This window comes from Desmodus rotundus, chromosome 4 (assembly GCF_022682495.2).
Source record: "Desmodus rotundus isolate HL8 chromosome 4, HLdesRot8A.1, whole genome shotgun sequence".
Taxonomy (NCBI): Eukaryota; Metazoa; Chordata; class Mammalia; order Chiroptera; family Phyllostomidae; genus Desmodus; species Desmodus rotundus.
The window spans coordinates 178,795,879-178,811,948 of NC_071390.1; the positions used below are offsets into that span (position 1 = coordinate 178,795,879).

The 16,070-nt window shown below is 56.8% G+C and overlaps 1 protein-coding gene across 5 annotated transcripts in view; it reads left to right on the forward strand.

Annotated features, from left to right (window-relative positions):
• LOC112316798 (TBC1 domain family member 14) overlaps positions 1-16,070 on the forward strand; it is a 168,565-nt gene that overhangs the window by 60,843 nt on the left and 91,652 nt on the right. For 4 of the 5 annotated variants that reach the window (XM_053922483.1, XM_053922481.1, XM_053922482.2 and 1 more), the window contains one exon: positions 5,130-5,238. In XM_053922483.1, coding sequence (XP_053778458.1) covers positions 5,130-5,238 — 109 coding nt within the window. Of the gene's footprint in view, positions 1-5,129; positions 5,239-10,306; positions 10,405-12,200; positions 14,634-16,070 lie in introns of those variants that run through there. The other variant, XM_053922485.2, reaches the window with a different exon arrangement.

Sequence of the window (16,070 nt, forward strand, 5' to 3'; positions counted from 1 at the left end):
TTGACTGTGTGAGAAACACCACTTAAAGCAGTAGCCCATTGAACGAAAAAGCACAGTGATCTGCCCACTCTTAGCCTTTGTCTGAGAGAGAGCGCCTGGCCTCTTCCAGGTGCAGCCGGTTAACGGTTAAAAGGACAGTTGGCAGTGGTTACGAGTCATGACCCCCGGAGCAGATGAGCGTCACCCTTCCTCCCACTTGTCCTTCTGCACACGACACCCACTTTGGCACGTCTAACTCCGGCCTATGCTATGAGGCCCCCCAGGTCCCACGTTCTTAACTGACACAGCCCTCCTTCCCTCACTTCTCCCCTGCTCCGCCCCTCCCCACGTCAGAAACAGCTTCTCCTTTCTCTTACTGTTGTATGTGTCCCGTGCCTCTTTTATACTGCATTTTCACGAGTCAGGTACGTGGTCTGTCTCGTTAGGTTCTAAGGTCCTTCTGGAGACGGACCACACCTTCCCTAGTTGTTGGTCAGGGCCTGGGCGTGGACCCGGGTGCACCGGACAGCAGATGAGAAGCCCTGCGCTCTCGTTAGTTCGCCTGGGGGTCCTTAGAGGGATGGAACTGAATCACGTTGAAACACTGAATTCTTAACTTGCTGAGAACAAAAAACTATGTTGCTAGCCTTCATGTGTGTGTTTATTGCCCTGCTTTGCACCCTTAAATATCCCTTTGTGTACTTTGTATCTCACCTGGCTCCAGACTGGGAAGAAAGAAAAAGCGGGAAGAAGCCTGGTTCTACGTCATGCGGCTACTGTAGTCCTTCGCTTTCTAGTATGTGACGCACTTCTGCGCTGTCGGAATTTGGGGTGGTCTGCAAGGGCTCGGCTGCCAGGAGCGCCCTCAGGGAGGGCACTGGCGGTGCTCCCACCCTCGTCTTGGCAGCAGAGCCATGGCTCAGTCCGCACTCACTTGGTGGATCCGTGAGGTGTGGAGAGGGTGGCCTGAAGGGACAGAGTGGCGTCCAGCTGGGACCAGAACCTGTGCCCTTCTGCTCCCTCACACTGCCTGGTCAGCCGTGGGCGCTCCTACAGGGTCTTCCTGCTTCCCTGAGCAAGGGTAGTCTAGGAGCCCCGTTGTAAAGGGTGCCAGTGCCCACCTGTGTCAGTGCAAGTGGGCTAAGCACACGGGCTTTCCAATGACCTGGGGCCCGGGAGCAGGAATCAGGATTCTTTTCAGAACTTCCACTTGGCAAGTGTTCGTCAAATACCTGTCCCACGCCCATCGCCACACTCGGTGTCCTGGCTGAACAAGGCACTGTCCTTGCCCTCGAGGGATCCATCTGGTCAAAAGACTGGTTCTCACTGCCGCGAGCCATGCGTCATCTGGTGGCAGTTCAGACCTTCCAGTAGGGCACATCCACAGTGAGAGCCCCTCCCCGGCAGTGGCCGTGGGTGTGAGTGCCGGTGTCTCCTCAGAGGCCTTTCCTGCAAGTGTGAGCAAATGTTTCCTCCCATTCTTTTCACCAAAACAGCGCTTCATTATAACCGCCCTTTGTTATTTTCCACACGCTATTCTATTGTATGGATGTGCCATGATTTACCCAGCCAGCCCCTTATCTCATAGGTAATTTTAGGCAACGTGGTAGGTGGCATAGTGCAGGGTTCCGTGGGAACCCCGAGAAGACCCCTTTGAGCCTGTGAGAGTCAAGGAGGGCCGTTGGAATGTGCTAGCTGGTTCACGGGCAGAAGGGAGGCGGGGCCCAGTAGGCAGGAGGAACGCCATAAGTGAAGGCCGAGGGGCGTGAAACTAACTCCTCACGTGTGCACAGCTGCCAGCAGTCACTCCTGGCTTCTGAGGACCGGCAGAGTGTGCCTCAGGTATCCCTTTGTGCATAACTAACAGCCTAACAGTGAAAGGGTTCTGTCATTCACCTGAGTGCCGGCTCAGTGCCGCACACCTTGACGCACAGACGGGAAGCAGAGGCGCAGCCCGCCTGCAGGGGCTTGCCGTTCAGGGGAGGAGGCCATGGAGCCTGGCAGACAGAGCCCCCGGCGAGTCCGAGGGCTCTGAGCCCTCTGAGCCCTCTGAGCCAGGCACCAGGCCTGCTGCTGCATCGTCATCGTCCTGCTGGGTGCCCCCAGAGACCTGTTGCAGCAGGTCCCTCGTGGCCACTGGGGGACCTTGGGTCCAGAGAGTGGAGCACCTGCCCCAGCTCCCAGCCTAAGTAGCAGAGCCAGAGTTCCTTGCACTGGTTTGTACTTCCTGTCAGTGAAGGGAAGCTGCACACAGCTGGTGCAGTGTCTCCTGTGGGTCTCTGTGGTTCTCTCTGTCTGCATTGACACTCCCTTCCTTTCCTCCCAAAGAGCAAGGCTTACGGGAGTCTTTTCCTTTTGTGCCCCGAATAACTGAGCAGGGGCTGTGGGAGAGTCCGTTGCAGAGCATGACCCACAGAGGACCCCCACCCACCCTCTCTTCACCAGAACGAGGCCCACGGAGTGAGAATTGCAGGTGAGGGCCTTTACCCAAGTTCCGTCTTCGAAAGAATTGCTGAGCATTGCATCCGTTGCTGAAAACACTTCCGGCCAGGCTTCCTGGATTAAGTTTATGGCTTCTCTTTCCCCCCCGCCCCACCATTCCATTCATTCATCAAACATTTATTATGAGCCTATTGTGTCCAGGTGCTGTTCTAGAACAGACAAAGGTCGCTGGTGCTGTGGCCTGCAAGAGTCCATGCTGGGGGAAGGACAGGGCCGCGAGGGGTGAGGGCTGTGGTGGGCTGGGCCTGCGGGGAGGAGTGGGCCAAAGTCCTCCAGGTGTCTGGGCAGGCTTCCTAGTGAGGGCGCCGTCCCAGGTGAGGCCTGCAGGTGAGAGAGAGGTCCTCAGGCAGAGTGTGCTTGGCTTATCCATGGTTGTGTTCCGTTCAGTTGTCTCTTTCCTGCATCCTTCATTCTTGTCGCTCTCAACCAAACCAGAAGTTGAGTGAACACATTAAACAGACACTGAAGCAAAGCATGGCCTTTACTGTGCAACCTGGAAGCTGGGAATAGCTAACTGGGGAGATGTCAAAAAGTAACGCAGAGTCACATGACAGGGTAGTAGAATCAACACAGTGATGAACTCGACGGCGTCAGTTCACGATGGTCACTAGACTCATCATGGCGGTCACTTCCTTAGGCTTATAAACATGGAACTATGTTGTATATCTGAGACAAATTTAATAACTGCGTTTTAACAAAAAAAACAGGAGACAAAGCAGCATAAAAAAGAATGCCTATACAGCGGACATGTGTTAGTGCAGCATAGAACAGAACACAGGCCTTGCTGCTGGAGTCGACGCTCACAAGGAAGATGCAGAGAAAATCCTTGAAACCGGCAGGGTCTGAGCTGTGGTTGGAGCGGGAGAGCAAGAGCCCACGGGGCCTGCCGACTGGTAGCACGAGGCTGGGTGCGGGGCTCGCTTTCAGTGTGCAGACACTGAGCACTCCCGCTGGGCCGGGCCCTGCGCCTGGAGGCACAGAGCTAAGTAAGATAGGGTCCCTGCCCCTCAGAAGCTTACAGTGGGGTTCCCCTCGCACCCAGCCTCCTCTCTGGTGGTGCAGACCCAGCCCCTCACTGGTGCCTTGACCTCCTCCAGCTGCGTCCCTGACCTTGTCCCATCCTCCCCTGCTCCCACAGCCACAAGAAAGGGTTCAAAGACAGGCCGTGTCACTGCACACACGCAACCCGCCCGGCCCTTCCTTCTCAAACAGGGACTTGAGTCCTCCAAGTCACCCACCGCTCTAGTGCCTGGGAGTGGTGGGGTGGTCACTGGAAGTCCTGTCTGGGGAGCCTGCCGTGCTCCTCCTGCGTAGCACTACGTGACCTCACAGAGCAGGTGTGCCTTGGAGAGAAAGCGAGACCTTTCTGGAAAGGTCTTACGGTGCTGTGAATTGTAGAGCAGGTGCAATTAATCACCCTGAGTTAGCTGCTGACCTTGTGTATTGCTGGCCTTGTTTGTGCTCAGCTGGGCCTTGTCAGCTCTGTCGGCCTTCACTTCTGTCTGTCTGATTGCAGGCTGGGCAAAAATACACAACTGCTGAAGCACAGAGTTTTAGACCCGTAAAATACTCTCAGAGAGTAACAAAGTCCTATTAGAGAATTGGTGATCCTGAGTAGCTAAAACAGTTCGGGTTTTTAACTGGAACACTAATGAAGTGTCTTCTAGAAGGAGAGAGACATGTGCGGTGCTCACAGGCCCGTGCACTGAGCGGAAGTCTGTCGAGAGCGTGAGGGGCTGTGGGTGCAGAGACGCCAGCACCAGGCCTTGCCTGGGAGAGCCTGTTGTGGGGCCCTGGGAGAGGGGCCTGGAAGAGGGTGGCTCTGACTGCCAGCATGCCAGCAGGCACATGGTGTGGCTGCAGATGACCGCAGATGTTCCAACTGCTGCTCACCGGGACACTCCTGCATCCCTGGTGGCCTCTCTCTCTTGACCTCGGGCCATGTGGTCCAGGCCACACTGCCCAGACAGGTGGGTGGGATCTGGCTAAGACTGGGGAGTGCCCCGTGTAAAGGTTGGAGCCTGGACCCTTCCGGGGCACTCTGCCGAGGCCGTGGAGAGGTGGTGAGTGAGGGTCTCCTGCGCACATGTGCCCTTCCCTCCTCTCCTGTCAGAGGCATGTCTGGCTTGAGTCTGACCTACTCTTAGCATTGTTGACTCTCGGGTTTTAGTCTCCGCAGCCTTCTGGTTCTCACTGAGGAGCCAGGCTTATAACATAATTCCATTATGGACACGTTTGGGCTGATAACTGCCTGTGACACTTAGTTCTGTCCCGTTGCTTCTTCCTGGCTCCCGCGAGCCTAGGCGTGTGGCTAAGGGGGCCCCTCTGCTTTCTCTAGAGCGCCTTGCATCTCCGCGCTCCCACAGTCTAGAAGTTGGCCTCACTGCGGGTATTTCCTGGTGTGCGTTTTTGCCTTGTGAGAGTTCTGTTGTGTCTTTTAAGACACCCTACTGCCAGTGTGAGTGCTCCTTCAGAAACCCCTGTGTGTGCAGCGGCCACCGTGGCTTTTTAAACCCGCTTTGTCTAGACCAGTAGAAACACTCACCAATGTAAAAGTCCCAGGTGTGTTGTCCATAGTTAATGATGGAGTTGTTCCTTGATCCTGAAGGTTTTGTAAGCTTTTTCTGTTTTTGGTTTAATCCAAACAGTTTCCTGTATTGAACGCTGATGTACAAGGAGTGAATAGAAGTCAAGAAAAACAGACCTGGTGGGAAAAAGCCTTGTACTCTCCTCTTTTTCCTGCGTCAGAGTGTGAAGGTAAGGAGACCTGTATTAGGACTTTCATTCAGATTTCTAATTCATTAAGAGAGTAAATTCTTTTTTTTAATCCTCATCTGATGACATACTTAATTGATTTTGGGGGGGAGGGAGGGAGGGAGAGAGAGAGAGAGAGAGAGAGAGAGGGAGAGAGAGAGAGAAACATTGATGTGAGAGAGAAACATCAATCAGTTGCCTCCTGCACGAGCCCCGTCAGGGGACCGAACCTACAACCTAGGCCTGTGCCCTGATTGGGAATTGAACCCACAACCTTTTGGCGTGCAGGGCAACACTCCAAACAACTGAGCCACATTGACCACAGCAAGAGCAATAAGATCTTTTGCTATGAGTATCAGTCCAAAAGGACACTTATCCAGAGGTTCCGTGTGGCTGGCGTGTGTCAGGTGTTGCAGACAGAGATGAGGGAAAGCTGGTCCCCGCTTCTAAACTCCGCCACAGCCTGCTGGGGGGAGGACATGGAAATGCACAGCGGCAGTGCTGACCGCCGACGAGGTCTGTGCCAGCTCCCAGTGGGCTGCCTGGGGGAAGTCACCAGCTGTGGAGGCCCCAGGAAGACCCCACAGGGGAAGCTGGGAATGCGGGGCCAGGAAAAGAACGGGCTGCACAGAGGCCGTAGGGTCTGTGGTGAGTCAGGGTCTGGGGACCCATGGGGCCCAGCTGGGTTGGAGCTGCAGCCAGAATGGCTGTCAGGGAAGATACCTGTCAGGGAGCGTGGGAGCCCCACTCGCTTAGGTAGAGTTTCACACGCAGGAAGGGAAGCCATCTACATGGCTTCAGATGGGCTGCAGGGTCCGGGCTGCGCTTTAACACAGCTCTAGCATCAGAGTGGAGATGGCTAGGAAAACGGAAGGGCGCCCGCAGGGGCTCACCGGCTCTTGCAGCGGTCTGGGAGTGATAGCTCAAAGGCCTGGACTAAGACGCTAGTGGGGGAACAGGTGGAAGACAAAAACTTCAAGAGGTTTTGTAGAGGATGCCAGAGTTTGTTGAATGACTTTCTGTGAGGAGTGAACAGTAAGAGGGAGCTAGGGCAGACCAGGTAGAGAGGGAGATGGGACCAGGATGCGTGGTGAAGGTGATTTTCATCTGTGAGCCTCAAAGGTAGACACACCCAGAAAGTATAAAATATCTCGACGAGAAATGCTGGGGAAAGTGGGAAGCAACTTAAAATGGATCAGTGCAAGAGGCCAAGCTCGTCTGGTTGCTGTGGTCTCCGGGCCGGTGCTCCTGTCAGCCCTGCGGGCGTTTTCCTCGGTTGCTAGGGTGGACCTGCTCAGGTGTCTCGTCTCCCCGGCTAATGTGTAACTAACGGGGACGGGGACGCAGTGCGGTCCCACACTGCCCAGGATGCCTCTCTCACCCCGAGGCTTGGGTGCTGGCACTGGCTTTCTTTTTCAGCCTGGCCTCGTCTGCAGGGCAGGGGGTGGGGGTCCAGATGGTTTGCTTCCCTTTCTTCTGGGGGCACAAAAACACCTTCCCAAACCCTGCCTTCCTCCTTTGCAAAAGTTTGCTGAGTCCTAGGGGCAGCACAGTGGGGTCTTCGTTTTTAGCATCTTTGTTTATTTGGTAGCAGTTAGTAAAGGCCTGTTGCTTCACCATTAGCCTTTTATTATTGACAAGGCACCCTCTGTATTTTTTTCTTACATAACTCCCTCTAAAGCCTTGTGCAGTGCCCCCAGATTTCAGGTGGGGAAGCTCGCTCTCAGGGTGACCGTTTGCCCAGAACCATGTGGTAGCCGGCAGGCTCGGGCATCGCCTGCCACTTTTGCTCAGAAGTGCTGCTGCCTGCGGCAGCTCTCTACCCAGTGTGCCCAGTGTGCGGGAGACGCGGGGCGGGGGGGGGGGGGGCACAAACCTGCCGGGACTCGCGGCTAGTCTGGGGCCCTGTGTGAGTGCTGAGTCACGGGCACAGTTAATAGGATTGCAGGCGGGAGCAGCCGGGTGTCCCAGGGCAGCAAAGCAAGGGCCCCCCAGGACGAGCCCTGAGGGGAGCAGGGTGGGCAGCAGGCAGGGCCTGGACGTCGGGAAAGACAGTGCCTTTGAGGCTCTGGAGGACTTTTAGACACCTCGCTGTGTTAGCGTGTCCCGGGCTGTCTTGGTGGCCCTAGTCCAGTTCCCATCCTTAGGAAGGACCCGCTCTTAGCTCTAGGTCCTGGGTCTCTAAACAGTCCCTTGCTAGGTGTGGTAAATGGTGGCTGGTACACAATGTATTTTTGCTGTGAGAGGTGTACAGAAGAACTCTCAGTGGACAAGTAACAGTGACCGGGCTTTTGAACGACCTTGAACTCACAGGTGCGAATTAAGTCCTGCGCAGTTGTCTTGCAGTGGCATTTCGCAAGCCCATTCTCTTCTCCTGGGGCTCGGGTGCCTGTAACTTCAGGAGGTTGGCCGGGAAAACAGGGAGGTCTCACCCGCTGGCCCGTCTCAGCTCCTGAACCTGCTAGTGCTGCGGATGATTGATAACCAGCACGAGCTGCTCTGAGTCAGGGCCGGCCCGGGGCTCCCGAGGGAGAGGGAGGCTCAGCAGTCTGGCAGCTCCTCCCGGTGCCAGAGCAGAGCGGGAGCGCGGCTTGCGTGCACTCTGCCACCTGCCGGCCTTGCCGTGCATGCACAGACGGACCCGCTCAGTGCACACTTCCCTCGCACCTTCCTGTGTCCAGGCACTGTTCTAGGCCCTGGGGATGCAGTGGCGAATAGACTGAGCACCCTCCTGACCAGCTGACACTGGAGCAGGGGCCTGAGGGAGTGAGGGAGGGTGCAGGCCCTGTGGCAGCTGGAGCTGCCTGCAAGGCAAGGCCCGGGCAGAAGCACCGGCTGGGGCAGGAGTGCGAGTGCTGAGTCCCAGCGGGCCTGGCAAGGGGGGGGGGGGGGGAGGGCGGGGCAGCGTGCGGGGGTGGAGCCCGGGCCGCAGGGCACATCCGTCCTGGATGGTGCTCCGCAGCGCTCACCGCTCACGCCCTCAGCCCTGCACCCACTGGAAGTGTGCGCTACTTTAGTCTTAAAGGGAGAGCCATGTAGGAAGACAGTGTGGTAACAGCTAAGGGCTCAGGAGACAAACCAAGTTGGCTTCAAGGCCTGCTGCCAGCTGCTGGGCCTCAGGACCTTTCTGTGCCCCACGGCCTGTGTTTGTAAAAGCTAGTGCTGAGCCTCCCTTGGAGGCTGGTGTGAGCAGTGAAGTGCCCGTAGGAGCCTGGCCTGGAGCCCTAGCCCAGACTTGGCAGCTGCCACCCTGAGCATCCCAGGAATGCAGACGGTGATGAGCAGTCACTCACAGCCCCTCTGGTACACAGAGAATTCCTAAAGCAGAAAAAGAAAATGAAGGGGTCCCAGGCAGCATGGATTTGGCTCCTCCTATAGGTGTGGCCTAGTCCAGGAACTTTCCCCTCCTTCCAGCCCCTTGCCTAGTATAAGTGCTCACCCAGTGGGGTGAGGCGTGGGCAGCTGGGGGCTTGTCAGGCCAGCTGAGGAAAAGATGGCCGCCCAGGGTGGTGAATAGGGTCTCTCTGCCTCATCAGAGTGCATGGTGTCCTCAAGCAGCCAGCCCCCACGCCCAGGGCTTTGCTTCAGAGCACTCGTGGAAGATGCTGCTGAGAGTACCAGCACTGTACCAGGGCCGCACATGCACCATCTCTCTTACCCTTCAGGGAAATCTGAGAGGGTGCGTGGTGATGCTCGGTTACAGATGAGGGGCTGGGGCGCAGAGAGGCTCGGCCAGTTTGCCCTGTCCATCCCAGTAGTGTGACCAGGAAATCAGCTGACGTCTGTCTATCCCCGAGCCTCGTTGTTTTCATGAACCCAGACTTGGTCCTTGGAGTACCTGAGACAGTTGGAGAGAACTGCAGGTGGCAGCGAACACTGTGTGGCCAGCGCAGCCTTGGTGAGAGGCCCGTCAGGGCCCACTGGCCTTCCCTTTGGCGCAGGTCCACTGCCCGACGGCGGGGCACAGTAGTCGTTGAGCACCATCCTGTCCCCTCTGTTTTACGGCCAGCATACCCTTACATCCATCACCTGGGAAATGGGTGCTTGGGGGCATGAAGACTCACACCAGTGATGCCAAAGACAGGGCCCACACCCAAGCCTGTCAGAGGTCTCTCTACTTCTCCCGTGGCATAGCGGTGAAGGGGCCACTGGTCTAGATGAAGACTGGGGGTCTCAGCCCTGCCTGTGCCTCCCACCTACCCGGGAGCTTTTCAGGAAATGCTGATACCTCGGCTCTTGCCAGGTCAATTCAATGAGAGTCTCAGATGGCAGCCAGGCTTCCAGACTTGCCTTCAAGTTCCCGAGGTGATTGGAAGGCGCAGCTAGGGTTGAGAGCCATTGGGCACATTGTTGGGGTCCTTCCAATGTCAGTGTATAGTGCCCCGTTCGTCCTTGCCCCCAGTGCGCAGGGAAAGAGCGCACAGCCCCGTGCGGCTGATGCGGGAGCACAGACGAGGGCGCTGCCCTGCGCTGTTTTCTCACCACACCTCATCCCGTCTCAGCACCTTCGCACGCTTGTCATCTGAGCATCCCTGTGGCACGTCGTCTGCCTCCCTCCACCCAAGGCATGCTCCTGCGTGCTCGGGCCTCTCGGGCTTCCACCCTGCTCCCAGGGCCTGTGGCGTCATGGGTGTGGGCCCTGACACACATCGGACATGTCGCGGGCTCGGGTCCAGGCTGTGATAAAGTGGACCTCACACTACAGCGAGCTGTAACCTTTTTGCTGGTGGAGGGCCTCACCTTCAATATGTGTTTTTAAGTGAGTCTGTGAGGCACAGTGAAGCGAGACGTGGCTGTGTGCATTGTCGGGCAACCGCGTCATGGTGGGGTGACGGTATGTGGTCGTGGTGGCCAGTTTGTTAAACAGCTCAGCCTGTTCAAGGATCTTTAACTCGGCCCAGTGTTCTCATACCCCCTGGCCGGCTACCTTGCGGCTGCATAGCCCCCGAGGGTCGGTTGGCCCAGCCGCTCCGGCTCTCTGCAGAAACTGGAACACGGGTGCCTGTTTCATGACTGTGTCTTAATGGACTTTCCCCTTTCCCTTTTTTCCCCTCCATTCAAAATGATTAAGAATGTTATACAAATGCCAAGGGAGAGAATGGGATAGAAGAATGTCCAGATGCTAAAGAAATGCCCAGTAATGAAGAGCGTCTGTTAGATTTTAATAGGGTAAGTGGACTGTGCTGCTCCTTGTCGTTAACTTACACACGGCCACCGCCCCCTTGCCTGACCCCTGTCACTCAGGCTGAAACCTGGGAGTCCTGTGAGCTGCCCCGTCCCCTCCCCTTCCTTCCCCTCCTGAGTTAGTCACTAAGCTTGGAGGGTGTGGCCTCTCAACTCTGTGGCCCTTCGCTTGGTCTGTGTCGCCTCCCACCTCAGCCACTTGGGCTTCATGAGTCCTCCCTTCCCTCTCTCCACCTGTCCTTTGTACCAACTGCTGCCGAGGGGATTTCTCCGTCTGAACCTGAGCCTGTCCCTGCCCTTGCGACCTGCGAGTGGGCACCCTCTCCCCCTCTCCCACACCAGCCTGGGGAGCCCTGACTGTGCCCTCCACACGGCATCCGGTGGGACACAGCCGCCACAGTGCTTGCCCGGGAGCCGCCCCCAGCCTGGGAGCCCTGGTGCAGGCAGGCAGGCGGGTGGGCGGGTGAACAGGAGGAAGCTTCTTTGTCTTCTCCGTGTGACTGTCAGTCTGGTCGGGTGCTGTGAGAGTGCCCCCCGCGTGCCCTATAGTGCCGCTGCTTGCCCTGTGTGCACCCCACCCCCCAGCCGGAACCCAGTCGTGTAGGCCTCATGTGCTCACCTCCCCACACCCTCTTCCAGTGGCCAGGGCTTCTCCTCACTCTTCCTCTTCCGCACATGGCAGGCAGGTGGCTGCACAGGTCTGACTGTCCCCTCTCGTCCCCCTGCGAGCCCAGGAGGCAGGGACTGGTCTGCTGAGTGCCGGACAGGACACTGAGGCCCCTGGAAGCTTGGTCCTCAGCCCCCTGCCGAGTGCAGACGGAGTGGGCAGGACTTCCACTTGGACTCAGGACCCAGCCTCCAGCCAGTGTCCGCTGCCCTCTGAGATGAGATCCAGGCTCCCCGCCGTGCCTCTGAGGGAGGCCCAGTGTGGCTCAGCCCCACATGCCTCTCTGATCCCATGTCCCTCTACTGCCCCCTCCTTCAGTGTGGCTGTCTTACTGTGCTGCTGCCTCAGGGGTTCTCAGCAGGGACAGAACTGCCATTGGAGCAGGTTGCCGCTCGGCACTAGGACTGGGAGCTTTGCTGGTTGCTAAGACTGGGAGTGTTGCGAGTTACCGACCTGTAGGGTGTGCTGCTAGTCACTGCCACTGGGGGCACTGCTGATCACTTACGAGGTGGGGGGTTTACTGGTTACTCTGGGGGGAGGGTGGTGTTAATTTACCCTGACGGGGTTGGGGGGCATGCTAGGTGCTCTGGCCGGGGAGGGGCTACCACTTGCATTGGGGGTCCTGGGAGCAGAGACACTGACCATGTGGTGTGTGGGAGACAGTCCCACACAAGAGTTTTCTCTTACAAGGGCCAGGCACTGTCAGGGCCCCAGTTCGGAGCGCAGCCTGAGGTCCCAGGCAGGCTCTGGCTGCGCCTTGGGCTCGGCTCACTCCTCAGCCTCAGGTGAGGGTGCCTCTCCTTGAAGAACTGCCCTCCCCGGGCTCCTGTCGCAGTGCCCCGCGCTCTGGCCGTGTGCGTGTCTGCTGGCTGGTTCAGCGGTCTCCCCCGGAATGGGGGCCGTGGGGGGACGTGGCCCTGTGTGGTGTCCACGTGTCCAGCCCAGCGCCTGCCCTTGTTGGGGAGAGGAGGTGGGTTTGCTTTGAGACTGTGTAACAGCAACTCTTCATGGTTTCAACTCTCCATAGGAAAACGTCTGTGGTTGGCATGTAGTCACGTAGCCCTTTCGAAAAAGTCTGGCTTTTGATGTGTTGAAACTTGTTCTTTCATCTTAGGTGTCTTCTGTTTATGAAGCAAGGTGTACGGGAGAGAGCGGTGCTGGAGCAGAGGCACGGGGCTCCGGCAGGAAGCTGCACTCCAGCGCCAGCTCCGGCTCAGGGGCCACGGGCTCCGACGGTGCGGGCGAGTGGGCGGGCCCCTGCGAAGAGGAGCTCTTTTCTCGAACTCACCTCTGACCCTGCCAAGTAGGACGCAGTGATTTTTAGAAACGGCATGTGATGGAGAATCGTCCTTTTGTGAGGCCTGTTAATCTGAAACAACAACTTAGGTTCCTTCTCAGTTAACTGAGTCAGATCAGTAATTACCTTTCTCTTCTTGCTTATTTTAGCGTTGAGAACAGCTAGCCTGTTGAAGATTTTTTTCCAGCTGTTAAATCCTTGGCTCTTTGAACTAGACTAGACTGTGTTGTCAAATCAAGGATGAGTGCGCATGTGCTCGTCTCAGAAGTGCCGCTGCTCCTTTCGCACCGTGTCTGCAGCCACGCCCGTGGCTGCTGGCAGGCCCCTGCCACACCTAGCATCATGGTGCCCGCGGCCCTCCCGCTCTCCGGGACTTGAGCTTTGGGACATGTAGGCTTTCTTCTCTAGGAACTGGGACAGAAACGCGCCCTGCAGCAGATCGGCGCCTTCCTGAAGGCGAGAGGGGGGCGTGGGTGGCTCTGCCAAGGCCCCCCTTCACGAAGATCTCACACACCTCAAAGTAGCGACCACCAGGGTGCACTTTTAGAGACTTACCAAGTGCTGTGTCTCCCCTTGCAGGGTTTCCCCCAAATATCACGGAAGGTACTAGGTTTGTGACTTTACTGCTGACTGGAGAAGCCCAGGGCTTGGGGTGTGGGCTGGTTCACGAGGCACAGTGAGGTGAGAGGGCCACCCTGGCCTGCTCGGGGCCGCCGCCGCAGGTGCACCAAGACCCCTGCCAGGGTCCTCTGTGGCACTCTCGCCATACTTGGTGAGGGTCTTCATTGCAAATTATGATTTCCTCAGAACCTACATTGGACTGAAACCTCTAGGACTCAAAATCCTAAACGTTTGACATGCAATAAAGGCCACCCCACCACCCCAAAGAAACCTTGGCTGCTGCAGCTGGTGCCTCTCGTGGCTGTGATTTAGTGTAGTCAGCTCTCCTTTGTGTTCGCGAGAATGTTCTGGCCGAGTTCCGTGTGTGGCGGGCTGGGGGCGGGTAGAGTGTGGATTTCTCCCATACTTGGGTGATCGCCCCCTGGGACTCGTGTCCTCTCCTGCACGGGAGCCCAGGGTCAGCGCAGGTCCTGTCACTCCTGTGGTCGCCGCCGCGAGCCTCTCACTGTTGTGCCGACTGCTGTGCAGAAGTCGGGAGGAGTGATGTTTGCAAAACCTGACCATTTCGAATTGCTTTTTTTTTTTAACCAACTCATTAAAAAAAAACCTAATGTGTGAAATCAGCTTTGCATGTCTGTAACATGAGGAATGGCAGAAAAGTCGAGTGTGGACGAGATGGCTGCGCCACTAATGTGGCGGGCAGTCCACACGTGGTGGTTCACCAGCTGGGAGCGGAGCTGGCAGAGAATCACACGCCTCGCCATGGGTTTTAGGTTCTGCTGCCTTTTCCTTAGTTGATGACACAGAAAACTCCTTCTAAGGTTGTGCAGCCGCCCCGGTTCCGTGCATCCGCACTGAGAAATGCGAGGGGCCGCTGGGCGTGACCTCGCCTTGTGCCAAGGCTTGCTCTCACACAGCACGTCTTCTGACACTTTAAAGTGGGTGTATGTGTGTGCGTGTGTGTGTGCAAGGTTTTTTGTTGCTGTTATTTATTTACAGATTTTATAAGGTTTTATGTATTTTTCTTTCTTCCAGAGCTTCCTAAAAAATTCATTAGCATCTGCACTGAAATACAATTTAACAGCAAAGGCAAAAAAGAATTGGATGTGGTAAATTCTTAAAATCACTACAATGACGATTGCCCTAGAATCGTTGCTTGTGTGGCAGAGACCAAATCCATAGATTTCAGACACCACCTTGAGCTCAGCTGACCTTGGGCAGAGGGGGTGGCAGGTGGTGGAGGCGCAGACTTCCTGCCGCACTGATGGAAGACGCCTGCACCTTCCATGGGGTGGGGGGTACACAGGGCGAGGGGGCTAGCAGATCATGTATTTATTTGTTTTCATAGCTAAGTGGCTGAAGCTCAGAGGCTTTCAGCAACTGAGTTGAAAGTGTTTTTGATTTTGTGAATGGATGATCACAAAGATAAAGCATTTTTCAAAAAGTTGGCAAACCGCTGAGACGCACTGTGGTATGAAGCGCGTTGCAGGCCCGTAGCACTGAAGTGTCTGTTTCCATTCCCGGCCTGAGATTTCCCCGTGGTTGTGTTGTTCTGATTTCACGTACACCAGAGTAACTGATTTTTTGTTTTCTTGTGGAGTTAACACCAAAATAAAAGTCTGAAAAACAGTTGGTTGTCTTTCTTTACCACAGCGCAGATCGCCCCCACCCTGTCCCACTGGTGTGCATCTGCGGAAGAGAGCAAGTGCCGGGTCACAGCCTTCCGAGGGAGGGCCTCCCCTCCTGCCCGCAGGGCCCACGGGGCAGGGGTGAGTCCTCTCCTCCCTTCTCCCCGCGACTCCCCAGCTGCTACCTCAGTCCTGCAGAGAACACAGCATTTTTGTCCCTGGTGGCAGACAAAGCTTAGTCTCCGTTCTGAAAAGATTGTCTCTGAACACTGTACGTGTGAACGCAATCATGTTCGCTGTAAAAGGAAACCAGTGCCTGTTTAAAGAAGTACAAAGGAAGAGCCGGCTGCACTTCCTTCGCCCCGAGCACCTCAGGGCCCACGCGGGGGCCTTGGCGTTCCATCACGCAGGCTCACCCGTTCTCCATGGAGCAGCGTTTCTGGCGCCTCTGCACAGTGGCTCCCGAGGGGAACCCCAGCCCTCGGGGTGCCCGCGGCTGCGTGTGCCGACGGTGCCGACACCCTACAGAACAGGAGGCCACCGGGCCTGTGTGTGGAGCTGGTCGCCGTCCTCTTGCGTCCCTGAGCCTCGGCCTGGAGCAGGGGCTGGGTTTCGGGCCAGCACTTGCTCTTTATCTGGGCAGAAGCCCGGTGGGTCCTAATCAGAAAGAGGTAATAACTTGGATTCCATCCACTTTTTAAGTTGTGGTTTCTGGAATGTGTAGGCACTTTTTCAATGCTTTTTCCATCTTAAGAGTATAAAAATACCCTTCCCTGTTTTCTAGAACCCATGTGCTTTATGCAGAGTTAACCTTCGAAGCATAGGTATTGCGTACCAAGAAGTGAGGCTTCGGGATCCAGCCTCATTTTCCTGCAGCCCACTGGTCAGCTGCCAGCACTGCCTTCGCACAGCCCTCACCCACCCTGGTCTGTGGTGGTCTGTGGTGGTCTGCGGTGACAGCGGCTTCGTGCTCTTGCAGTGTGGTACCCCGGGCCCGCCTGCTGCTCGGCCTTGTGACCTTGGGGAAGTTACAGCAAAGGGAAGGGCTCAAAGCGGCGCCTGGTGCCTCCAGCCCTCTGCGAGCTGACTGAGCCGTCGTGGGCGTTGTTCCAGGGCCTGTCTTCTTGGCCTGACCTGCTCCTGTGGCTGCTGGGCCCTGGTGGGTGGGGAGGAGGCACAGGAGGCAGGACTGGAGGGTGGCCCCTGCACAGGTGTGGTCATCAGCCAACAGGAGGTGCCTTTCCTGCAGGTTAGCCTTGCCGAGTGGCTATGTGCCCGGTGGCCACGCTGGCCTGGAGCCACTTGTGCCATGGTTTTTGAAGTACCGTCAGCACAACTTCACAAGCACCCACACCTGCGAGAGCAGGGCAGGGTGCTCCAGGCACATCACCTGTCTGGGCACGGGCTCGGCCTGTTACTGTCCCCAGCATTGCTGATG